The sequence below is a fragment of the Chiloscyllium plagiosum genome, unplaced genomic scaffold (assembly GCF_037043375.1).
Source record: "Chiloscyllium plagiosum isolate Xiang-an unplaced genomic scaffold, Cpla_swu_hap1 HiC_scaffold_40, whole genome shotgun sequence".
Taxonomy (NCBI): domain Eukaryota; kingdom Metazoa; phylum Chordata; class Chondrichthyes; order Orectolobiformes; family Hemiscylliidae; genus Chiloscyllium; species Chiloscyllium plagiosum.
This window is the reverse complement of record NW_028270178.1, coordinates 3441984-3469647: the sequence shown is the minus strand read 5'-3', so window position 1 is coordinate 3469647 and position 27664 is coordinate 3441984. Positions and strand designations below refer to the sequence as shown.

At 53.9% G+C, this 27664-nt stretch overlaps 1 protein-coding gene across 1 annotated transcript; it reads right to left on the bottom strand.

The window, feature by feature from the left end:
- mpz (myelin protein zero) lies at nt 1–23319 on the bottom strand. The gene is made up of 6 exons (XM_087981523.1): nt 23125–23319; nt 14295–14461; nt 12904–13117; nt 6843–6990; nt 3595–3643; nt 1–2271 (listed from the first exon to the last, which is right to left on the bottom strand). Exons 1-6 carry the CDS (start codon nt 23183–23185, stop codon nt 2173–2175), a joined length of 738 nt encoding a protein of 245 aa, XP_087837649.1. The 5' UTR covers nt 23186–23319; the 3' UTR covers nt 1–2172.
- Between the last annotated feature and the right edge of the window lie 4345 nt (nt 23320–27664).

Here is a 27664-nt window from a genome sequence, read left to right as displayed (position 1 = left end):
TCAGCACCAATTTCAGATCTTTAATGTTTAATAGTGAGAAAAGTGTGTTTAAATTTGCGTTACATCACAAAGACAGGTTCTCTCGTTGCTTTTAGACTCGTAGCTAGAGCAAAGCTTCAATACAGCACAGAATTAGACTCATTTGTGTTTCTTTCTTTCAACGTTAATATTCCATTAATAGTGGATGATGTCCACGAGAGGTTAATTCCCGATTTGCCGTCACGAGGGGACGTGTAGTGCGCTGGTACTGGCCGTCACTGGGAGCGACTGGGTGGGGGCGGGCGGCAGTTGACTGTCATGGTGCAGTGGGGTGCGGGGTCTGAGGTGTTGAGATGGTTCCGCTCTAGGTTACCGACAGGTGGATGGTTCGGTCTTGCCATTTGTCCAACACCCATCGAACGAGCCGTCAGGGCGAGGATTTCTTCACCAAGGTATAGTGTGACTGAGAATACGGGGACCAGAACTGTGTACGGTGCTCCAAGTGTGGTCTAACTGAGGGATAAGGAGACCGGAACTGTGTACGGTGCTCCAAGTGTGGTCTAACTGAGGGATACGGAGACCAGAACTGTGCACGGTGCTCCAAGTGTGGTCTAACTGAGGGATACGGGGACCAGAACTGTGCACGGTGCTCCAAGTGTGGTCTAACTGAGGGATACGGAGACCAGAACTGTGCACAGTGCTCCAAGTGTGTTCTAACTGAGGGATAAGGAGACCGGAACTGTGTACGGTGCTCCAAGTGTGGTCTAACTGAGGGATAAGGAGACCGGAACTGTGCACGGTGCCCCAAGTGTGGTCTAACTGAGGGATACGGAGACCAGAACTGTGCACGGTGCTCCAAGTGTGGTCTAACTGAGGGATACGGAGACCAGAACTGTGCACGGTGCTCCAAGTGTGGTCTAACTGAGAGATACGGAGACCAGAACTGTGCACGGTGCTCCAAGTGTGGTCTAACTGAGGGATACGGAGACCAGAACTGTGCACGGTGCTCCAAGTGTGGTCTAACTGAGGGATACGGAGACCAGAACTGTGCACGGTGCTCCAAGTGTGGTCTAACTGAGGGATACGGAGACCAGAACTGTGCACGGTGCTCCAAGTGTGGTCTAACTGAGGGATACGGAGACCAGAACTGTGCACGGTGCTCCAAGTGTGGTCTAACTGAGGGATATGGAGACCAGAACTGTGCACGGTGCTCCAAGTGTGGTCTAACTGAGGGATATGGAGACCAGAACTGTGCACGGTGCTCCAAGTGTTGTCACCAGTACCCAATCCACCTAGGCCTGGAGCCCAGCACCTCGTGGAGCCCAGTGCATGTGGGGTGGTCCGCTGTAGTCAAACCACTTGCTTGAAGCAGAGGTGAAGGAGGAAGGGGGTGATTTGATCCAATCTCGCTGCTCTCTCTCTCTAAATTGTCTCACTCCCTCTTTCTCTCCGACCTCCCCGCCCTGCCCTCCCCCACCTTCGCTTGGGGATCACGCCACCTGCCATCCTGGTGCGATCCCAGATTCCGCCCCCATCTTCCCCACCCCAGTCTCCTCCTCCCCTCCCGCCCCACTCCATTCGGTCAAATATTAGGCCGGAAAATCCACTTTGGAGTGGGATGGGGGGGGGGGTGGGGGTGATGGGGAGAGGGTGAAAGGGGGTGGAGGTGACCCGCAGGGCGGAGTTGGGAAGTGGCTTGGAGGGGGGGGGAGGGGAGGGGTGTATCGGAAGAGAGAGAGCAGAGGTCACGGACGGAAGGCACTTCGAGGGCCGCAGCGCGACACGGCAGGAGGGGCTGATGGGAGATTGGGCCGGCGCCTCTCTGTGGGACCTGGCTGGGTCAGTATTGGGGGGGGGTGGGTGGCGGGGGGGGGGGAAGGGGAAGGGGAAGGGGGTGAATGTCAGTACGCGGTCTTTATTCGGCCCGGTGAGGGTGGGGTGGGGAAGAGGGAGTTGGCGGCAGAGCGAGGGAAGGAAGAAAGGAGGGCGGTGGGTGAGCGAGAGAAGGGGGTCAGTGGTTCATTTGGCGTTGGATCCTTTCTTCCGCTTGGCGTTCCCCTGGCCGCCTGGGGCTTTCTTGGCCTCGGTGTCGCTGCCAGTGTCGGAGTCGGTCAGCGTCATCTCAATGGTCATGAGGACCCGCGGACTGCCGGCAGGAGCGCGCCCGCCTGGTGCCCGCGGCAAGGCTGACCGCTATTTCTTATCCCGCTTCGACTCGGAGAGTTTGGCTTTCTTCTCACTCGCTGCCTTGCCGCTCTTGCTCTGGTCCAGGGTGGCGTAGAGCACAGGTCCCTGCGCGGGGCAGAGTGGGGTGAGGGGGGGGGAGAGAGAGAGACACAGACACGGAGGAACCGGCGGGTGGGTTTGGAGCAGCACCGCTTGGGAGGCTGGCGCAACGCTAACCGAACCCTCTCCCAACGAGCCCCAGACTCTCGCACTCTCTTGCGTGCTCTTTCCCTCTCTCTCTTGCTCTCTCATGATCTCTCTCTCTCAAGCTCTCTTGCGCTCTCTCTCTCTCTCTCTCTCATTCTCTCTCTCACACTCTCTCCCCCTCTCTTGCACTCTCACTCTCTCTTGCTTGCTCTCACTCTCTCGCTGTCATTCTCTCTCGCACTCTCTCCCTCTCTCTCTATCTCACTCACTCTCTCTCTCTCTTGCACTCTCTTTCTCCCTCTCTCGCACTCTCTCCCTCTCACTCACTCTCTCTCTCTTGCTGTCACTCTCTCTCTTGCACTCTCTATCTCACTCACTCTCTCGCTCTCACTCTCTCTCTCTCTATCTGTTTCTCACTCTCTCTCTCTCTCGCTCTCATTCTCTCCCTCTCTCTCTCTTGCACTGTTTTTCTATCTCACACTCTCTCTCTCTCTCTCTCACTCACTCTCTCTCTCTCTCTCTCCCCTGCTTCCCAAGAGAGCCGGCAACAGACCGTTCCCCCTACCCCGTTGGGTTCTCTGCTTCCCAATCTCACCCACCCAATCCCGTTCCCTCTCACCGCTCTACCCTGCGGTTCTCCCTCACTGTCCAATCCAACTCCCCTCCCAATCCCCTCCCTCCCCTTGCTTCCAATTCCGCGCGCCCCCCCCCACCACCCCCCACTCAAATCCCCTTCTGCTCCCTCCAGTCCACCCCAACCCCCTCCCTGTTCCAAATCAACCCCGCTCCCCTCTGGCTGCAGTCACACGCCCCCTCGTATTCCCTCCCCCCACCAGTCTCCCACCCTATCAACCCCCAACTCCACCCTCTGCTCTCCCCAGTGTCCCGCCTTCCCCAACCCCTCCCTCCCATTCCAAGCGCACATTCCTTCCAACAACACGCCACATCCCCTCACCCCCCCCCCCCCTCACATTTCCATCCCCTCCAATCCCACTTTGGATTCAGTGCCCCCCCCCCCCAACTCCCAACCCTGGTTTCAACCTCCCTTTCCCACTCCCCTCGGCCTTCCCCCAACCCCAACCCCAGGCTTGCGATGGGCCCTCCTCCCCCAGCCTCAGCTCCGCCATGTTGTGTCCCTGATGAGCCGGGAGCCCCCCCACCCCCACCCACCACACTGGGAGACCGGCGCTGCCCCGGACGGACTCAGTGCGGCCCCCTCCTCCCCGAGGATTTCACACTTACTTTGCTGACAGTCCCAGGTTTGCCACTGGCCTTGCCCCGTTCAGCAGCACTGCAACACAACACAGAGCAGGCACGCGGGTCAGCTTCACCGCAGAGGGGGTCTCGGGACCCACAACCATCCCCCCTACATACCCGTCCCCAACAGGACACAGGGTGACACAGCCACCAAACTCATCGACATGGTTCACAGTGGGTCAGATACCCCGGGAGGGAGTTACAGACTGGAATCTAATCGAGGGGTTCAGGGTGGGTTATATACAGAATAACAGATACCCCGGGAGTGAGTTACAGACTGGAATCTAATCCACGGGTTCAGGGTGGGTTATATACAGAATAACAGATACCCGGGAGTGAGTTACAGACTGGAATCTAATCGAGGGGTTCAGGGTGGGTTATATACAGAATAACAGATACCCGGGAGTGAGTTACAGACTGGAATCTAATCGAGGGGTTCAGGGTGGGTTATATACAGAATAACAGATACCCCGGGAGGGAGTTACAGACTGGAATCTATTCGAGGGGTTCAGGGTGGGTTATATACAGAATAACAGATACCCGGGAGTGAGTTACAGACTGGAATCTAATCGAGGGGTTCAGGGTGGGTTATATACAGAATAACAGATACCCGGGAGTGAGTTACAGACTGGAATCTAATCGAGGGGTTCAGGGTGGGTTATATACAGAATAACAGATACCCGGGAGTGAGTTACAGACTGGAATCTAATCGAGGGGTTCAGGGTGGGTTATATACAGAATAACAGATACCCGGGAGTGAGTTACAGACTGGAATCTAATCGAGGGGTTCAGGGTGGGTTATATACAGAATAACAGATACCGCAGGAGTGAGTTTCAGACTGTAATCTAATCAAGGGTTTCAGGGTGGGTTATATACAGAATAACAGATACCCGGGAGTGAGTTACAGACTGTAATCTAATCGAGGGTTTCAGGGTGGGTTATATACAGAATAACAGATACCCGGGAGTGAGTTTCAGACTGGAATCTAATCGAGGGTTTCAGGGTGGGTTATATACAGAATAACAGATACCCGGGAGTGAGTTTCAGACTGGAATCTAATCGAGGGGTTCAGGGTGGGTTATATACAGAATAACAGATACCCCGGGAGTGAGTTACAGACTGGTTTATAATCGAGGGGTTCAGGGTGGGTTATATACAGAATAACAGATACCCGGGAGTGAGTTACAGACTGGAATCTAATCGAGGGGTTCAGGGTGGGTTATATACAGAATAACAGATACCCGGGAGTGAGTTACAGACTGGAATCTAATCGAGGGGTTCAGGGTGGGTTATATACAGAATAACAGATACCCCGGAGTGAGTTACAGACTGGAATCTAATCGAGGGGTTCAGGGTGGGTTATATACAGAATAACAGATACCCCGGGAGTGAGTTACAGACTGGAATCTAATCGAGGGGTTCAGGGTGGGTTATGTACAGAATAACAGACACCCCGGGAGTGAGTTACAGACTGGAATCTATTCGAGGGGTTCAGGGTGGGTTATATACAGAATAACAGATACCCGGGAGTGAGTTACAGACTGGAATCTAATCGAGGGGTTCAGGGTGGGTTATATACAGAATAACAGATACCCCGGGAGTGAGTTACAGACTGGAATCTAATCGAGGTGTTCAGGGTGAGTTATATACAGAATAACAGATACCCGGGAGTGAGTTACAGACTGGAATCTAATCGAGGTGTTCAGGGTGAGTTATATACAGAATAACAGATACCCGGGAGTGAGTTACAGACTGGAATCTAATCGAGGGGTTCAGGGTGGGTTATATACAGAATAACAGATACCCCGGGAGTGAGTTACAGACTGGAATCTAATCGAGGTGTTCAGGGTGAGTTATATACAGAATAACAGATACCCGGGAGTGAGTTACAGACTGGAATCTAATCGAGGGGTTCAGGGTGGGTTATATACAGAATAACAGATACCCAGGAGTGAGTTACAGACTGGAATCTAATCGAGGGGTTCAGGCTGGGTTATATACAGAATAACAGATACCCGGGAGTGAGTTACAGACTGGAATCTAATCGAGGGGTTCAGGGTGGGTTATATACAGAATAACAGATACCCGGGAGTGAGTTACAGACTGGAATCTAATCGAGGTGTTCAGGGTGAGTTATATACAGAATAACAGATACCCGGGAGTGAGTTACAGACTGGAATCTAATCGAGGGGTTCAGGGTGGGTTATATACAGAATAACAGATACCCGGGAGTGAGTTACAGACTGGAATCTAATCGAGGTGTTCAGGGTGGGTTATATACAGAATAACAGATACCCCGGGAGTGAGTTACAGACTGGAATCTAATCGAGGTGTTCAGGGTGGGTTATATACAGAATAACAGATACCCCGGGAGTGAGTTACAGACTGGAATCTAATCGAGGTGTTCAGGGTGGGTTATATACAGAATAACAGATACCCCGGGAGTGGGTTACAGACTGGAATCTAATCGAGGTGTTCAGGGTGGGTTATATACAGAATAACAGATACCCCGGGAGTGAGTTACAGACTGGAATCTAATCGAGGTGTTCAGGGTGAGTTATATACAGAATAACAGATACCCAGAGTATTCTCTGTCTCCACACTTTATTTCTCTGTTGGTTTGTCGCTTCCTTGAAACTTCTTTCCCTTTCTCTGTCCTGCTTGTCTTTCTCACTTTTTCTCAGTCTCTGTCTTCTTGTTGTGTTTTTATCTTTTTCTCTTCCCTCCATCTCTGTCCATGTCCCTTTCGTTCTCTCCCTCTGTTCCGTTCTGTCTGGGTCTGTCCATCTGCCTCTCCATCTCTCTGTGTGCCTGTCGTTCATGTGCATTCTCTTCTGTCATCCTGTACCTGTCTCCATCTCCTCAACTCTCTCGTTATTTCTCTCTCTCCCCTTCTCAGCCAGGGCCATTGTCTCTCTGTCTCTCTCCCCCAGTCTCTGTACCTCTCGCATCCCTTCCCTCTCCATTACTGTGCGTGTCTCTCTGTCTGTGTCTCTGAGCCCTTTTCTTCCCTGTCTTACCCTCAATGTCTCTCTCTGTCCTCCCGTCTCCCTCTCTGTAAAACAGTCTCTTCCCCTTACCTCTCCCTTTGTCTGACTGTCACACTCCCCCAGCTCTCGCTCCTTCACAGTCTCTCTCTCTCTGCCTCTCTAACTCTCTCTCTGTCTGTCTCTCTATCTCACTCTCATTCTCTGTCTGACTCTCTCTCTCTCTCTCTCTTTCTATGACTTACCTGGCTCCTTTGAAGAAAATCGTCTCACTCCGAGCTCTCCTCCTGACAATGTAACGGAACAGATATAATCCTCCGACAACCAGCAGGACGATGCCCAGGAATGTGCCAATTATTGCTCCCGACACTACTCCAGCACCAACAGGGGGAACTGTGGGCACAAAATGGTTCAGAGTCAGACGGTCCCTCAGTACTGACCCTCCGACGGTGCTGCACTCCCTCAGTACTGACCCTCCGACAGTGCGGCACTCCCTCAGTACTGACCCTCCGGCAGTGCGGGGCTCACTAAGTACTGACCCTCCGACAGTGCGGCACTCCCTCAGCACTGACCCTCCGACAGTGCGGCACTCCCTCAGTACTGACCCTCCGACAGTGCAGCACTCCCTCAGTACTGACCCTCCGACAGTGCGGCGCTCCCTCTGTACTGACCCTCCGACAGTGCAGCACTCCCTCAGTACTGACCCTCCGACAGTGCGGCACTCCCTCAGTACTGACCCTCCGACAGTGCGGGGCTCCCTCAGTACTGACCCTCCGACAGTACGGTCCTCCCTCAGCACTGACCCTCCGAAAGTGTGGCGCTCCCTCAGTACTGACCCTCCGACAGTGTGGCGCTCCCTCAGTACTGACCCTCCGAAAGTGTGGCGCTCCCTCAGTACTGACCCTCCGACAGTGCGGCGCTCCCTCAGTACTGATCCTCCGACAGTGCGGCGCTCCCTCAGTACTGACCCTCCGACAGTGCGGCACTCCCTCAGTACTGACCCTCCGACAGTGCGGCACTCCCTCAGTACTGACCCTCCGACAGTGCGGCACTCCCTGAGTACTGACCCTCCGACAGTGCGGCACTCCCTCAGTACTGACCATACACACACACATACTGGCTCAATCATTCACTGTGCGACTCCCACTCAATTACAGTCACACACTAACACTCCCCTCACTAACACATCCCCTCAGACTGACCCTCCTCCCACTAACACACCTCCTCACACTGACAGTCCCCCCACTAACACACCCCCTACACTAACACCCCCCCCCCCCACTCTGACATTCCCCCACTAACACAACTCCGCACACTGACACACAGCCCCACTAACTTATTCCCTCACACTGACACTCCCCTCACTAACACACCCCCTCACACTGACACTCCCCCTCACACTAAGACACCCCCTCACACTGAGACTCTCCTCACACTGACACTCCCCTCACTCACACACCCCCTCACACTGACACTCCCCCTCACACTGACACTCCCCCTCACACTAAGACACCCCCTCACACTAAGACACCCCCTCACAATGAGACTCCCCCCACTAACACACCCCCGCACACTGACTCCCCCCACTAACTCACTCCCTCACACTAACTCACTCCCTCACACTGACACTCCCCCCCAACTCACTCCCTCACACTAACTCACTCCCTCACACTGACACTTCCCTCACTGACATCCCCTCACACTGACACTTCCCCCACTAACTCACTCCCTCACACTAACACTCCCCCCACTAACTCACTCCCTCACACAAACTCACTCCCCCCACTAACACACCCCCTCACACTAACACACCCCCTCACACTAACACTCCCCCTCACTGACACTCCCCCTCACACTGACACTCCCCCCAACACTGACACTCCCCCTACTAACTCACTCCCTCACACTGACACTCCCCCCACTAACTCACTCCCTCACACTGACACTCCCCCCACTAACTCACCCCCTCGCTCTGACACTCCCCCCAGTAACACTCCCCCTCACACTGACACTCCCCCCACTAACTCACTCCCTCACAATAACACACCCCCTCACACTGACACTCCCCTCACTGACATTCCTCACACTGACACTACTCACACTGACACTCCCCCCACTAACCCACTCCCTCACACTGACACTCCCCCAACTAACTCACTCCCTCACACTAACTCACTCCCTCACACTGACACTCCCCCCACTAACTCACTCCCTCACACTGACACTCCCCCCACTAACTCACTCCCTCACACTGACACTCCCCCAACTAACTCACTCCCTCACACTAACACTCCCCCCACTAACTCACTCCCTCACACTGACACTCCCCTCACTGACACATCCCCTCACACTGACACTTCCCCCACTAACTCACTCCCTCACACGAACACTCCCCCCACTAACTCACTCCCTCACACTAACTCACTCCCCCCACTAACACACCCCCTCACACTGACACTCCCCCTCACACTGACACACCCCCCACTAACTCACTCCCTCACACTGACACTCCCCCCACTAACACTCCCCCCACTAACTCACTCCCTCACACTAACACTCCCCCCACTAACTCACTCCCTCACACTAACACTCCCCCCACTAACTCACTCCCTCACACTGACACTCCCCCCACTAACTCACTCCCTCACACTGACACTCCCCCCACTAACTCACTCCCTCACACTAACACTCCCCCCACTAACTCACTCCCTCACACTAACTCACTCCCTCACACTAACATACCCCCTCACACTGACACTTCCCTCACTGACACATCTCCTCACACTGACACTCCCCCCACTAACTCACTCCCTCACACTAACTCACTCCCCCCACTAACACATCCCCTCACACTGGCACTCCCCCCACTAACTCACTCCCTCACACTGACACTCCCCCCACTAACTCACTCCCTCACACTAACATACCCCCTCATACTGACACTCCCCCTCACTGACACTCCCCCCAACACTGACACTCCCCCCAACACTGACACTCCCCCCACTAACACACCCCCTCACACTGATACTCCCCCCACTAACTCACTCCCTCATAATAACACACCCCCTCACACTGACACTCCCCACACTGACACTCCCCACACTGACACTCCCCACACTGACACACCCACTCACACTGACACACCCACTCACACTGACACACCCCCCACTAACTCGCCCCCTCACACTGACACTCCCCCTCACACTGACACTCCCCCGACTAACTCACCCCCTCACACTGACACTCCCCCTCACACTGACACTCCCCCCACTAACTCACCCCCTCACACTGACACTCCCCCCACTAACTCACCCCCTCACACTGACACTCGCCCTCACACTGACACTCGCCCCCTCACACTGACGCTCCCCCAACTAACTCACCCCCTCACACTGACACTCCCCTCACACTGACACTCCCCCCACTAACTCACCCCCTCACACTACACTCCCCCTCACACTGACACTCCCCCACTAACACATCCCCTCACACTGACACTCCCCTCACACTGACACTCCCCCTCACACTGACACTCCCCCTCACACTGACACTCCCCCTCACACTGACACTCATCCTCACACTGACACTCCCCCCACTAACACACCCCCTCACACTGACACTCCCCCTCACACTGACACTCCCCCCACTAACACATCCCCTCACACTGACACTCTCCCCACTAACACACCCCCTCACACTGACACTCCCCCTCACACTGACACTCCCCCCACTAACACACCCCCTCACACTGACACTCATCCTCACACTGACACTCCCCCCACTAACACACCCCCTCACACTGACACTCCTCCCACTAACACACCCCCTCACACTGACACTCCCCCCACTAACACACCCCCTCACACTGACACTCCCCCCACTAACACACCCCCTCACACTGACACCTCCCCCTCACACTGACACTCCCCCCACTAACACTCCCCCTCACACTGACACTCCCCTCACTCTGTCCCACACTCCCCGTGATTCTCTCTCACACACATCCTCCCACTGACACTCCCCTCACACTGACACTCCCCTCACTGACACTCCCTCTCAGACTGACACACCCCCTCAGACTGACACTCCCCCCACTAACACATCCCCTCGCATGACACTCCCCCTCACACTGACTCTCCCATCGCAGACACTCCCCCCACTAACACACCCCCTCACACTGACACTCCCCCCACTAACACATCCCCTCGCATGACACTCCCCCTCACACTGACTCTCCCATCGCAGACACTCCCCCCACTAACACATCCCCCTCGCACTGACACTCCCCCTCACACTGACACTCCCCCCACTAACATACCCCCTCACACTGACACTCCCCCTCACACTGACACTCCCCCCACACTGACACTCCCCCTCAACCTGACACTCCCCCCACTAACACACCCCCTCACACTGACACTCCCCCCACTAACTCACCCCCTCACACTGACACTCCCCTCACACTGACACTCCCCCACTAACACACCCCCTCACACTGACACTCCCCTCACACTGACACCTCCCCCTCACACTGACACTCCCCCTCACACTGACACTCCCCCTCACTCTGTCCCACACTCCCCGTGATTCTCTCTCACACACATCCTCCCACTGACACTCCCCTCCCACTGATACTTCCCTCTCACTGACACTCCCCTCACTGACACTCCCTCTCACACTGACACACCCCCTCACACTGACATTCCCCCCACTAACACACCCTCTCACACTGACACTCCACCCGCTAACTCACTCCCTCACACTGACACTCCCCCCACACTGACACTCCCCCCACACTGACACTCCCCCCCACTAACACACCCCCTCACAATGACACTCCCCCCACTAACACATCCCCTCGCACTGACACTCCCCCCACTAACACATCCCCTCGCACTGATACTCCCCCCACTAACACACCCCCTCACACTGACACTCCCCCCACTAACACACCCCCTCACACTGACACTCCCCTCACTCTGTCCCACACTCCCCGTGATTCTCTCTCACACACATCCTCCCACTGACACTCCCCTCACACTGATACTTCCCTCACACTGACACTCCCCTCACTGACACTCCCCTCACTGACACTCCCCTCACTGACACTCCCCTCACTGACACACCCTCTCACACTGACACACCCTCTCACACTGACACACCCTCTCACACTGACACTCCCCCCACTAACACACCCCCTCACACTGACACTCCCCCCACTAACACAACCCCTCACACTGACACCTCCCCCTCACACTGACACTCCCCCCACTAACACTCCCCCTCACACTGACACTCCCCTCACTCTGTCCCACACTCCCCGTGATTCTCTCTCACACACATCCTCCCACTGACACTCCCCTCCCACTGATACTTCCCTCACACTGACACTCCCCTCACTGACACTCCCCTCACTGACACTCCCCTCACTGACACTCCCTCTCACACTGACACATCCCCTCACACTGACATTCCCCCCACTAACACACCCTCTCACACTGACACTCCCCCCACTAACACACCCCCTCACACTGACACTCCCCCCACTAACACATCCCCTCGCATGACACTCCCCCTCACACTGACTCTCCCCTCGCAGACACTCCCCCCACTAACACATCCCCTCACACTGACACTCCCCCCACTAACACATCCCCTCACACTGACACTCCCCCCACTAACATACCCCCTCACACTGACACTCCCCCTCACACTGACACTCCCCCCACTAACACACCCCCTCATACTGACACTCCCCCCACTAACACACCCCCTCACACTGACACTCCCCCCACACTGACACTCCCCCTCAACCTGACACTCCCCCTCACACTGACACTCCCCCCAACTATCACACCCCCTCACACTGACATTCCCCCTCACACTGACACTCCCCCCACTAACACACCCCCTCATACTGACACTCCCCCCACTAACACACCCCCTCACACTGACACTCCCCCTCACACTGACACTCCCCCTCACACTGACACTCCCCCCAAATATCACACCCCCTCACACTGACACTCCCCCTCACACTGACACTCCCCCCACTAACACACCCCCTCACACTGACACTCCCCCTCACACTGACACTCCCCCCACTAACACACCCCCTCACACTGACACTCCCCCCACTAACACACCCGCTCACACTGACACTCCCCCTCACACTGACACTCCCCCCACTAACACACCCCTCACTCTCTCCCCGTGATTCTGTCTCACACACATCCTCCCACTGACACTCTCACCCTCCCTCCCTCCCTCCCAGTGATTGACACTGTCCTGCAGGCACACACTTACTCCTGTCGTAAACAGTGAGGTGCACATCAGATGAGGTGCCTACTACATCAGGAGGGTTTTTAACGTCACATGTGAAGGTCCCGTTGTCGATGTAATCGAGGTTCCGAATCACAATGGAGCCATCATGCTTGGAGATATCTCCAACCCATTCGACCCGACTTCGGAACTGACCCCATTTCTCAATGTAAGGGACTCCATTCCCGTAATGAAAGATCTGCAAGGACAGAGCAGTTCATCAGGAGAGAGAGCGCGAGATTCTGAAACTCCCTCTACACCGTCCCACACCCATTGACCACTCCCAGGACAGGGACAGCACGGGGTTAGATACAGAGTAAAGCTCCCTCTACACTGTCCCCCATCAAACCCTCCCAGGACAGGGACAGCACAGGGTTAGATACAGAGTAAAGCTCCTTCTACACTATCCCCCATCAAACACTCCCAGGACAGAGACAGCACGGCGTTAGATACAGAGTAAAGCTCCCTCTACACTGTCCCCCATCAAACACTCCCAGGACAGGGACAGCACGGGGTTAGATACAGAGTAAAGCTCCCTCTACACTGTCCCCCATCAAACACTCCCAGGACAGGGACAGCACGGAGTTAGATACAGAGTAAAGCTCCCTCTACACTGTCCCCCATCAAACACTCCCAGGACAGGGACAGCACGGAGTTAGATACAGAGTAAAGCTTCCTCTACACTGTCCCCCATCAAACACTCCCAGGGACAGGGACAGCACGGGGTTAGATACAGAGTAAAGCTCCCTCTACACTGTCCCCCATCAAACACTCCCAGGGACAGGGACAGCACGGGGTTAGATACAGACTAAAGCTCCCTCTACACTGTCCCATCAAACACTCCCAGGACAGGGACAGCACGGGGTTAGATACAGAATAAAGCTCTCTCTACACTGTCCCCCATCAAACACTCCCAGGACAGGGACAGCACGGGGTTAGATACAGAGTAAAGCTCCCTCTACACTGTCCCATCAAACACTCCCAGGGACAGGGACAGCACGGGGTTAGATACAGAGTAAAGCTCCCTCTACACTGTCCCATCAAACACTCCCAGGGACAGGGACAGCACGGGGTTAGATACAGAGTAAAGCTCCCTCTACACTGTCCCCCCATCAAACCCTCCCAGGACAGGGACAGTACGGGGTTAGATACAGAGTAAAGCTCCCTCTACACTGTCCTCCATCAAACACTCCCAGGACAGGGACAGCACGGGGTTAGATACAGAGTTTTGAACCAGCCTATGTCCCTGTATCCCTCACTCTGCCTCGTGGTTGAATGTGACATGACTCCTTCAGGGGCTGTGTCCCTTCCCCCTTCCCTCCGTCCCCGACGGCATCTGTGGAACAGCCCACCCCCCCCCCCCCTCCGCTGCTTACCGAGATGATTTCCCGAGAGTTGTCCGGACGGAAACGCCAGGAGAGGGTGGTGAGGTCTGACACGTACTCGCTTGACCAGAAACCGCAGTACAGAGTGACATCTGACCCAACTCGCTTGTGGAGGTTGTGGTGTGTGGATACCGAGATGCCCTCTGAACACCGAATCACTGCAGGAGACACACGGAGAGAAAAGACAGAGGACCATGAAAAAAGAATAACTGAAGTTGCTCAGAAGATGCTTGTATGAAATGCCCAAAATCCAGCTCCCCAAACAGATCCACACTCAACCACCTCATTCGGATCCACTTCATTCGGTTTGGAGAGAGAGAGAGAGTTGGAGAACTGGACGCGAGAGGTAAAACAGAGGATAGAGAGTATTTCTTTTAATGGTTTCTGACAGAGAGAAAGAGAGAGAGAGAGAGACTCCCTGTTTAAACAGGGTCCCTGACAGAGAGAGAGAGAGAGACTCCCTCTTTAAACAGGGTCCCTGACAGAGAGAGAGAGAGAGAGAGACTCCCTCTTTAAACAGGGTCCCTGACAGAGAGAGAGAGAGAGAGAGAGACTCCCTCTTTAAACACGGTCTCTGACAGAGAGAGAGAGAGAGACTCCCTCTTTAAACAGGGTCCCTGACAGAGAGACAGAGAGATTCCCTCTTTAAAAAAGGTCCCTGACAGAGAGAGAGAGATTCCCTCTTTAAACAGGGTCCCTGACAGAGAGAGAGAGAGAGAGAGAGACTCCCTCATTAAACAGGGTCCCTGACAGAGAGAGAGAGAGAGAGAGACTCCCTCTTTAAACAGGGTTCCTGACAGAGAGAGAGAGAGAGACTCCCTCTTTTAACAGGGTCCCTGACAGAGAGAGAGAGACTCCCTCTTTAAACAGGCTCCCTGACAGAGAGAGAGAGAGACTCCCTCTTTAAACAGGGTCCGTGACAGCGAGAGAAAGAGAGAGAGAGAGACAGAGACTCCCTCTTTAAACAGGGTCCTGACAGAGAGAGAGAGAGAGAGAGACTCCCTCATTAAACAGGGTCCCTGACAGAGAGAGAGAGATAGAGAGAGACTCCCTCTTTAAACAGGGTCCCTGACAGGGAGAGAGAGACAGAGACTGCCTCATTAAACAGGATCCCTGACAGAGAGAGAGAGAGAGAGACTCCCTCTTTAAACAGGGTCCGTGACAGCGAGAGAAAGAGAGAGAGAGAGACATAAACTCCCTCTTTAAACAGGGTCCTGACAGAGAGAGAGAGACTCCCTCTTTAAACAGGGTCCTGACAGAGAGAGAGAGAGAGACTCCCTCATTAAACAGGGTCCCTGACAGAGAGAGAGAGAGAGACTCCCTCTTCAAACAGGGTCCCTGACAGGGAGAGAGAGACAGAGACTCCCTCTTAAAACAGGGTCCCTGACAGGGAGAGAGAGAGAGAGAGACTCCCTCATTAAACAGGGTCCCTGACAGAGAGAGAGATAGAGAGAGACTCCCTCATTAAACAGGGTCCCTGACAGAGAGAGAGAGAGAGAGAGAGACTCCCTCTTTAAACAGGGTCCCTGACAGAGAGAGAGAGAGAGAGAGAGAGACTCCCTCTTTAAACAGGGTCCCTGACAGGGAGAGAGAGACAGAGACTCCCTCTTTAAACAGGGTTCCTGACAGAGAGAGAGAGAGAGAGACTCCCTCTTTAAACAGGGTTCCTGACAGAGAGAGAGAGAGAGACTCCCTCTTTAAACAGGGTCCCTGACAGAGAGAGAGAGAGAGACTCCCTCTTCAAACAGGGTCCCTGACAGAGAGAGAGAGAGAGACTCCCTCTTCAAACAGGGTCCCTGACAGAGAGAGAGAGAGAGACTTCCTCTTCAAACAGGGTCCCTGACAGAGAGAGAGAGAGAGACTCCCTCTTTAAACAGGGTCCCTGACAGAGAGAGAGAGAGAGACTCCCTCTTTAAACAGGGTCCCTGACAGAGAGAGAGAGAGAGACTCCCTCTTTAAACAGGGTCCCTGACAGAGAGAGAGAGAGAGAGAGACTCACTCTTTAAACACGGTCCCTGACAGAGAGAGAGAGAGAGAGACTCCCTCTTTAAACAGGGTCCCTGACAGAGAGACAGAGAGATTCCCTCTTTAAAAAAGGTCCCTGACAGAGAGAGAGATTCCCTCTTTAAACAGGGTCCCTGACAGAGAGAGAGAGAGAGATAGAGAGACTCCCTCTTTAAACAGGGTCCCTGACAGAGAGAGAGAGAGAGACAGAGACTCCCTCTTTAAACAGGGTCCCTGACAGGGAGAGAGAGAGACTCCCTCTTTAAACAGGGTCCCTGACAGAGAGAGAGAGAGAGACAGAGACTCCCTCTTTAAACAGGGTCCCTGACAGAGAGAGAGAGAGAGAGAGAGACTCCCTCATTAAACAGGGTCCCTGACAGAGAGAGAGAGAGAGAGAGACTCCCTCTTTAAACAGGGTTCCTGACAGAGAGAGAGAGAGAGAGAGACTCCCTCTTTTAACAGGGTCCCTGACAGAGAGAGAGAGAGAGAGAGACTCCCTCTTTAAACAGGGTTCCTGACAGAGAGAGAGAGAGAGAGACTCCCTCTTTAAACAGGGTTCCTGACAGAGAGAGAGAGAGAGAGACTCCCTCTTTAAACAGGGTCCCTGACAGAGAGAGAGAGAGAGAGACTCCCTCTTTAAACAGGGTCCCTGACATAGAGAGAAAGAGAGAGACTCCCTCTTTAAACAGGGTCCCTGACATAGAGAGAGAGAGAGACTCCCTCTTTAAACAGGGTCCCTGACAGAGAGAGAGACAGAGACTGCCTCATTAAACAGGGTCCCTGACATAGAGAGAGAGAGAGACTCCCTCTTTAAACAGGGTCCCTGACAGAGAGAGAGAGAGAGAGAGAGACTCCCTCTTTAAACAGGGTCCCTGACAGAGAGAGAGAGAGAGAGAGAGAGACTTCCTCTTTAAACAGGGTCCCTGACAGGGAGAGAGAGACAGAGACTCCCTCATTAAACAGGGTCCCTGACAGAGAGAGAGAGAGATAGAGAGAGACTTATTTTTAAAAGAGGATCCAAGACTCCCAGGACAGGGACAGCACGGGGTTAGATACAGAGTAAAGCTTCCTCTACACTGTCCCCCCATCAAACACTCCTAGGACAGGGACAGCACAGGGTGAGATACAGAGTAAAGCTCCCTCTACACTGTCCCCCATCAAACACTCCCAGGACAGGGACAGCACGGGGTTAGATACAGAGTAAAGGTCTCTCTACACTGTCCCCCATCAAACACTCCCAGGACAGGGACAGCACGGGGTTAGATACAGAGTAAAGATCCCTCTACACTGTCCCCCATCAAACCCTCCCAGGACAGGGACAGCCCGGGGTCAGATACAGAGTAAAGCTCCCTCTACACTGTCACCCCATCAAACACTCCCAGGACAGGGACAGCACGGGGGTAGAGACAGAGTAAAGCTCCCTCTACACTGTCCCCATCAAACACTCCCAGGACAGGGACAGCACGGGGTTAGATACAGAGTAAAGGTCTCTCTACACTGTCCCCCCATCAAACACTCCCAGGACAGGGACAGCACGGGGTTAGATACAGAGTAAAGCTCCCTCTACACTGTCCCCCATCAAACACTCCCAGGGACAGGGCCAGCCCGGGGTTAGATACAGAGTAAAGCTCTCTCTACACTGTTCCCCATCAAACCCTCCCAGGACAGGGACAGCAGGGCTTTAGATACAAAGTAAAGCTCCCTCTACACCGTCCCCATCAAACACTCCCAGGACAGGGACAGCACGGGGTTAGATACAGAGTAAAGCTCCCTCTACACTGACCCCATCAAACACTCCCAGGACAGGGACAGCACGGGGTTAGATACAGAGTAAAGCTCCCTCTACACTGTCCCCCATCAAACACTCCCAGGACAGGGACAGCACGGGGTTAGATACAGAGTAAAGCTCTCTCTACACTGTCCCCCATCAAACCCTCCCAGGACAGGGACAGCACAGCGTCAGATACAGAGTAAAGCTCTCTCTACACTGTTCCCCATCAAACCCTCCCAGGACAGGGACAGCACAGGGTTAGATATAGAGTATAGCTCCCTCTACACTGTCCCCATCAAACACTCCCAGGACAGGGACAGCACAGGGTTAGATACAGAGTAAAGCTCTCTCTACACTGTCCCCCATCAAACCCTCCCAGGGCAGGGACAGCACGGGGTTAGATACAGAGTAAAGCTCCCTCTACACTGTCCCCCATCAAACACTCCCAGGACAGGGACAGCACAGGGTTATATATAGAGTAAAGATCCCTCTACACTGTCCCCCACCAAACACTCCCAGGACAGGGACAGCACAGGGTTAGATACAGAGTAAAGCTCCCTCTACACTGTTCCCCATCAAACACTCCCAGGACAGGGACAGCACAGGGTTATATATAGAGTAAAGCTCCCTCTACACTGTCCCCCATCAAACCCTCCCAGGACAGGGACAGCACAGGGTTAGATACAGAGTAAAGCTCTCTCTACACTGTCCTCCATCAAACCCTCCCAGGACAGGGACAGCACGGGGTTAGATACAGAGTAAAGCTCCCTCTACACTGTCCCCCATCAAACACTCCCAGGACAGGGACAGCACGGGGTTAGATACAGAGTAAAGCTCCCTCTACACTATCCCCCATCAAACCCTCCCAGGACAGGGACAGCACGGGGTTAGATACAGAGTAAAGCTCCCTCTACACTATCCCCCATCAAACCCTCCCAGGGACAGGGACAGCACGGGGTTAGATACAGAGTAAAGCTCCCTCTACACTGTCCCCCATCAAACACTCCCAGGACAGGAACAGCACGGGGTTAGATACAGAGTAAAGCTCCCTCTACACTGTCACCCCATCAAACACTCCCAGGACAGGGACAGCACGGGATTAGATACAGAGTAAAGCTCCCTCTACACTGTCCCCCATCAAACCCTCCCAGGACAGGGACAGCACGGGGTTAGATACAGAGTAAAGCTCCCTCTACACTATCCCCCATCAAACCCTCCCAGGACAGGGACAGCAGGGGGTTAGATACAGAGTAAAGCTCCCTCTACACTGTCCCCCATCAAACCCTCCCAGGACAGGGACAGCACGGGGTTAGATACAGAGTAAAGCTCCCTCTACACTATCCCCCATCAAACACTCCCAGGACAGGGACAGCACGGGGTTGGATACAGAGTAAACCTCTCTCTACACTGTCCCCCATCAAACACTCCCAGGACAGGGACAGCACGGGGTTAGATACAGAGTAAAGCCCTCTCTACACTGTTCCCCATCAAACACTCCCAGGACAGGGACAGCACAGGGTTATATATAGAGTAAAGCTCCCTCTACACTGTCCCCCATCAAACACTCCCAGGACAGGGACAGCACAGGGTTAGATACAGAGTAAAGCTCTCTCTACACTGTCCCCCATCAAACCCTCCCAGGACAGGGAAAGCACGGGGTTAGATACAGAGTAAAGCTCCCTCTACACTGTCCCCCATCAAACCCTCCCAGGACAGGGACAGCACGGGGTTAGATACAGAGTAAAGCTCCCTCTACACTATCCCCCATCAAACCCTCCCAGGACAGGGACAGCAGGGGGTTACATGTGGAATAATAGGTCACTCTCTGCTTGGAGCCTGGTGCTGAATCTGCAGAATCAAGAATTTCAGCTGACCGACAATGTCAGATTCCAGCCTCCAACAATCCTCCAGGAGCGCATTCCTGTTTCAATTTCGCGAGGGAGGGGAATTCCGTGGGAATTGGAAATATCTCAGTTGGTGGGCTGACCCCTGACCCTCAGGGCGCAAAGAGCTGCTGTTCAGAAGAACCACCCTGAAGCTCACACACAGCGCGACCCCCTCCACACAACTGCGGAGCAGCTCAGTGCCTGCCAAAGCACACAGGTTTGAAGGGGGATTAACCCCCTCACCCACCCTCTCCCCATTTACACACACACCGGGCAGTCTGTGCCCCCTATCGGAGGGGGATTAACCCCCTCACCCACCCTCTCCCCATTTACACACACACCAGGCAGTCTGTGCCCCCTATCGGAGGGGGATTAACCCCCTCACCCACCCTCTCCCCATTTACACACACACCGGGCAGTCTGTGCACCCTATCGGAGGGGGATTAACCCCCTCACCCACCCTCTCCCCATTTACACACACACCGGGCAGTCTGTTCCCCCTATCGGAGGGGGATTAACCCCCTCACCCACCCTCTCCCCACTAACACACACTGGGCAGTCTGTGCCCCCTATCGGAGGGGGATTAACCCCCTCACCCACCCTCTCCCCATTTACACACACACCGGGCAGTCTGTTCCCCCTATCGGAGGGGGATTAACCCCCTCACCCACCCTCTCCCCATTTACACACACACCGGGCAGTCTGTGCCTCCTATCGGAGGGGGATTAACCCCCTCACCCACCCTCTCCCCATTTACACACACACCGGGCAGTCTGTGCCCCCTATCGGAGGGGGATTAACCCCCTCACCCACCCTCTCCCCATTTACACACACACCAGGCAGTCTGTGCCCCCTATCGGAGGGGGATTAACCCCCTCACCCACCCTCTCCCCATTTACACACACACCGGGCAGTCTGTTCCCCCTATCGGAGGGGGATTAACCCCCTCACCCACCCTCTCCCCATTTACACACACACCGTGCAGTCTGTGCCCCCTATCGGAGGGGGATTAACCCCCTCACCCACCCTCTCCCCATTTACACACACCGGGCAGTCTGTGCCCCCTATCGGAGGAGGATTAACCCCCTCACCCACCCTCTCCCCATTCACACACACACCGGGCAGTCTGTGCCCCCTATCGGAGGGGGATTAACCCCCTCACCCACCCTCTCCCCATTTACACACACACCGGGCAGTCTGTGCCCCCTATCGGAGGGGGATTAACCCCCTCACCCACCCTCTCCCCATTTACACACACACCGGGCAGTCTGTGCCCCCTATCGGAGGGGGATTAACCCCCTCACCCACCCTCTCCCCATTTACACACACCGGGCAGTCTGTTCCCCCAATCGGAGGGGGATTAACCCCCTCACCCACCCTCTCCCCATTTACACACACACCGGGCAGTCTGTGCCCCCTATCGGAGGGGGATTAACCCCCTCACCCACCCTCTCCCCATTTACACACACCGGGCAGTCTGTTCCCCCTATCGGAGGGGGATTAACCCCCTCACCCACCCTCTCCCCATTTACACACACCGGGCAGTCTGTTCCCCCTATCGGAGGGGGATTAACCCCCTCACCCACCCTCTCCCCATTTACACACACCGGGCAGTCTGTTCCCCCTATCGGAGGGGGATTAACCCCCTCACCCACCCTCTCCCCATTTACACACACCGGGCAGTCTGTTCCCCCAATCGGAGGGGGATTAACCCCCTCACCCACCCTCTCCCCATTTACACACACACCGGGCAGTCTGTGCCCCCTATCGGAGGGGGATTAACCCCCTCACCCACCCTCTCCCCATTTACACACACACCGGGCAGTCTGTGTCCCCAATCGGAGGGGGATTAACCCCCTCACCCACCATCCCCCCATTTACACACACCGGGCAGTCTGTTCCCCCTATCGGTGGGGGATTATCCCCCCAACCCACCCTCTCCCCATTTACACACACCGGGCAGTCTGTGCCCCCTATCGGAGGGGGATTATCCCCCTCACCCACCCTCTCCCCATTTACACACATACCGGGCAGTCTGTTCCCCCTATCGGAGGGGGATTAACCCCCTCACCCACCCTCTCCGCATTTACACACACACCGGGCAGTCTGTTCCCCCTATCGGAGGGGGATTAACCCCCTCACCCACCCTCTCCCCATTTACACACACACCGGGCAGTCTGTGCCCCCTATCGGAGGGGGATTAACCCCCTCACCCACCCTCTCCCCATTTACACACACACCGGGCAGTCTGTGCCCCCTATCGGAGGGGGATTAACCCCCTCACCCACCCTCTCCCCATTTACACACACCGGACAGTCTGTGCCCCCTATCGGAGGGGGATTAACCCCCTAACCCCCCCCCCCATTTACACACACACCGGGCAGTCTGTGCCCCCTATCGGAGGGGGATTAACCCCCTCACCCACCCTCTCCCCATTTACACACACACCGGGCAGTCTGTTCCCCCTATCGGTGGGGGATTATCCCCCCAACCCACCCTCTCCCCATTTACACACACCGGGCAGTCTGTGCCCCCTATCGGAGGGGGATTATCCCCCTCACCCACCCTCTCCCCATTTACACACATACCGGGCAGTCTGTTCCCCCTATCGGAGGGGGATTAACCCCCTCACCCACCCTCTCCGCATTTACACACACACCGGGCAGTCTGTTCCCCCTATCGGAGGGGGATTAACCCCCTCACCCACCCTCTCCGCATTTACACACACACCGGGCAGTCTGTTCCCCCTATCGGAGGGGGATTAACCCCCTCACCCACCCTCTCCGCATTTACACACACACCGGGCAGTCTGTTCCCCCTATCGGAGGGGGATTAACCCCCTCACCCACCCTCTCCCCATTTACACACACACCGGGCAGTCTGTGCCCCCTATCGGAGGGGGATTAACCCCCTCACCCACCCTCTCCCCATTTACACACACACCGGGCAGTCTGTGCCCCCTATCGGAGGGGGATTAACCCCCTCACCCACCGTCTCCCCATTTACACACACACCGGGCAGTCTGTGCCCCCTATCGGAGGGGGATTAACCCCCTCACCCACCCACTCCCCATTTACACACACACCGGGCAGTCTGTTCCCCCTATCGGAGTGGGATTTACCCTCTCCCTTGTTCTGCTCACCGTGACCTTTCTGCTTACCGGAGAGTGTGTAAAGTAGGCAGCAGCAGAGAAGGACGTTTGGCTTCTTGTCCCGCTGCATGTTTTCCTTGCGAAATGGGAAGAGGGGGTGGTTAGATAAGAGGTAGCTCTCCTCCCCTGCACACTCAGACCGTAACGGGGACCCCTTCTCCTCGGTGCCTTCCCACTCTTGCTTCGACTTAACGGGGTAGCCCTCAATCGAGCTGCAGTGCGCCGCTCTCCAGCTTTTAAGGAGCAGGTGCCCCTCCGTCCAGGCAGGCAGGGAGGAGGGGGAGGGCCAAGGCAGGGCCTTGAACCCAACGGGCCAACCATTGGAGCCCAGGGGGCGAAGGGAGAATGTGTGAGTGCACAGCGGGGCGGAGCCAGGAGCGAGGGCAGAATGCCCTGGGGACAATCGGGGGCATTGTTCCCCACTGGCACCGAGCCAGTGCAGCGAGAGTGCCACACACACACACACACACACACGCACACACACCCTCAGGCTGCGTTCCAGGAATTGTTCAGGCTGACAATGGGGATGCTTGTGCAACTGGCGAAGGGCACGGGCAGAGATGGCGCTGCCAGCTGTCGGCAGAGATAGCTCCTTATGTCATCACTTAACCCCATGCACTCTGCCCCGGCCGCACGCCTGGCACACCGCAGTGCCCAGCAACACCAGCTGGGAACCGTCCCAAAGTCAGCACCATTCGAACACAGATCGAGGAACTGTCATGAGAGAAGGGATACACACGGGAATCTAATCGAGGGGTTCAGGGTGGGTTATATAGAGAATAACAGATACCCCGGGAGTGAGTTACAGAGTGGAATCTAATCGAGGGGTTCAGGGTGGGTTATATACAGAATAACAGATACCCGGGAGTGAGTTACAGACTGGAATCTAATCGAGGGGTTCAGGGTGGGTTATATACAGAATAACAGATACCCCGGGAGGGAGTTACAGACTGGAATCTCATCGAGGGGTTCAGGGTGGGTTATATACAGAATAATAGATACCCGGGAGTGAGTTACAGACTGGAATCTAATCAAGGGGTTCAGGGTGGGTTATATATAGAATAACAGATACCCGGGAGTGAGTTACAGACTGGAATCTAATCAAGGGGTTCAGGGTGGGTTATATACAGAATAACAGATACCCGGGAGTGAGTTACAGACTAGAATCTAATCGAGGGGTTCAGGGTGGGTTATATACAGAATAACAGATACCCCGGGAGGGAGTTACAGACTGGAATCTCATCGAGGGGTTCAGGGTGGGTTATATACAGAATAACAGACACCCGGGAGTGAGTTACAGACTGGAATCTAATCGAGGGGTTCAGGGTGGGTTATATACAGAATAACAGATACCCGGGAGTGAGTTACAGACTGGAATCTAATCAAGGGGTTCAGGGTGGGTTATATACAGAATAACAGATACCCGGGAGTGAGTTACAGACTGGAATCTAATCGAGGGGTTCAGGGTGGGTTATATACAGAATAACAGATACCCCGGGAGGGAGTTACAGACTGGAATCTCATCGAGGGGTTCAGGGTGGGTTATATACAGAATAATAGATACCCGGGAGTGAGTTACAGACTGGAATCTAATCAAGTGGTTCAGTGTGGGTTATATACAGAATAACAGATACCCGGGAGTGAGTTACAGACTGGAATCTAATCGAAGGGTTCAGGGTGGGTTATATACAGAATAACAGATACCCCGGGAGTGAGTTGCAGACTGGAATCTAATCGAGGGGTTCAGGGTGGGTTATATACAGAATACAAGATACCCGGGAGTGAGTTACAGACTGGAATCTAATCGAGGGGTTCAGGGTGGGTTATATGCAGAATAATATATACCCGGGGGTGAGTTACAGACTGGAATCTAATCGAGGGGTTCAGGGTGGGTTATATACAGAGTAACAGATACCCGGGAGTGAGTTTCAGACTGGAATCCAATCGAGGGGTTCAGGGTAGGTTATATACAGAATAACAGATACCCGGGAGTGAGTTACAGACTGCAATCTAATCGATGGGTTCAGGGTGGGTTATATACAGAATAACAGATACCCCGGGAGTGAGTTTCAGACTGGAATCAAACCGAGGGGTTCAGGGTGGGTTTTATACAGAATAACAGATACCCGGGAGTGAGTTACAGACTTGAATCAAACCGAGGGGTTCAGGGTGGGTTTTATACAGAATAACAGATACCCCTGGAGTGAGTTACAGACTGGAATCTAATCGAGGGCTTCAGGCTGGGTTATATCCAGAATAACAGATACCCCGGGAGTCAGTTACAGACTGGAATCTCATCGAGGGGTTCAGGGTGGGTTATATACAGAATAATAGATACCCCGGGAGTGAGTTGCAGACTGGGATCTAATCGAGGGGTTCAGGGTGGGTTATATACAGAATACAAGATACCCGGGAGTGAGTTACAGACTGGAATCTAATCGAGGGGTTCAGGGTGGGTTATATACAGAATAACAGATACCGCGGGAGTGAGTTACAGACTGGAATCTAATCGAGGGGTTCAGGGTGGGTTATATACAGAATAACAGATACCCCGGGAGTGAGTTACAGACTGGAATCTAATCGAGGGGTTCAGGGTGGGTTATATACAGAGTAACAGATACCCGGGAGTGAGTTTCAGACTGGAATCTAATCGAGGGGTTCAGGGTGGGTTATATACAGAATAACAGATACCTGGGAGTGAGTTACAGATTGGAATCTAATCGAAGGGTTCAGTGTGGGTTATATACAGAATAACAGATACCCTGGGAGTGAGTTACAGACTGGAATCTAATCGAAGGGTTCAGGGTGGGTTATATACAGAATAACAGATACCCCGGGAGTGAGTTGCAGACTGGAATCTAATCGAGGGGTTCAGGGTGGGTATATACAGAGTAACAGATACCCTGGAGTGAGATACAGGCTGGAATCTAATCGAGGGGTTCAGGGTGGGTTATATACAGAATAACAGATACCCGGGAGTGAGTTTCTGACTGGAATCTAATCGAGGGGTTCAGGGTAGGTTATATACAGAATAACAGATACCCGTGAGTGAGTTATAGACTGGAATCTAATCGAGGGGTTCAGGGTGGGTTATAGACAGAATAACAGATACCCGGTAGTGAGTTACAGACTGGAATCTAATCGAAGGATTCAGTGTGGGTTATAGACAGAATAACAGATACCCGGGAGTGAGTTTCAGACTGGAATCAAATCGAGGGGTTCAGGGTGGGTTATATACAGAATAACAGATACCCGGGAGTGAGTTACAGACTGGAATCTAATCGATGGGTTCAGGGTGGGTTATATACAGAATAACAGATACGCCGGGAGTGAGTTTCAGACTGGTATCAAATCGAGGGGTTCAGGGTGGGTTATATACAGAATAACGATACGCCGGGAGTGAATTTCAGACTGGAATCAAATCGAGGGTTTCAGGGTGGGTTATATACAGAATAACAGATCCCCGGGAGTGAGTTACAGAATGGAATCTAACTGAGGGGTTCAGGGTGGGTTATATACAGAATAACAGATACCTGGGAGTGAGTTACAGACTGGAATCAAATCGAGGGTTTCAGGGTGGGTGATGTACAGAATAATCGATACCCCGGGAGTGAGTTACAGACTGGAATCTAATCGAGGGGTTCAGGGTGGATTATGTACAGAATAACAGACACCCCGGGAATGAGTTACAGACTGGAATCTAATCGAGGGGTTCAGGGTGGGTTATATACAGAATAATAGACACCCCGGGAGTGAGTTACAGACTGGAATCTAATCGAGGGGTTCAGTCTGGGTTATATGCAGAACAACAGATATACGGGAATGAGTTACAGACTGGAATCTAATCGAGGGGTTCAGGGTGGGTTATATACAGAATAACAGATACCCAAGGAGTGACTTACAGATTGGAATCTAATCGAGGGGTTCAGCGTGGGTTATATACAGAATAATAGACACCCCGGGAGTGAGTTACAGACTGGAATCTAATCGAGGGGTTCAGGGTGGGTTATTTTCAGAATAATAGACACCCCGGGAGTGAGTTACAGACTGGAATCTAATCGAGGGGTTCAGGGTGGGTTATATACAGAATAACAGATACCCCGGGAGTGAGTTTCAGACTGGAATCTAATTGAGGGGTTCAGGGTGAGTTATATAAAGAATAACAGACACCACGGGAGTGAGTTACAGACTGGAATCTAATCGAGGGGTTCAGGGTGGGTTATATACAGAATAACAGATACCCGGGAGTGAGTTACAGCCTGGAATCTAATCAAGGGTTTCAGGGTGGGTTATTAAAAGAATAACAGATACCCGGGAGTGAGTTACAGACTGGAATCTAATCGAGGGGTTCAGGGTGGGTTATATACAGAGTAACAGATACGCCGGGAGTGAGTTTCAGACTGGAATCAAATCGAGGGGTTCAGGGTGGGTTTTATACAGAATAACAGATACCCGGGAGTGAGTTACAGACTGGAATCTAATCGAGGGCTTCAGGCTGGGTTATATCCAGAATAACAGATACCCCGGGAGTGAGTTAGAGACTGGAATC

What these genes read in the sequence shown, in the direction of transcription:
- mpz (XM_087981523.1), bottom strand. Translation starts at nt 23,185, where the DNA reads ATGCAGCGGGACAAGAAGCCAAACGTCCTTCTCTGCTGCTGCCTACTT. An exon ending in ACTCTCGGGAAATCATCTCG is followed by an intron (nt 13,118 to 14,294) that starts GTAAGCAGCGGA and finishes CTGTCCTTGCAG; the next exon opens with ATCTTTCATTACGGGAATGG. An exon ending in AACCTGGGACTGTCAGCAAA is followed by an intron (nt 2,272 to 3,594) that starts GTAAGTGTGAAA and finishes TGCCCCGCGCAG; the next exon opens with GGACCTGTGCTCTACGCCAC.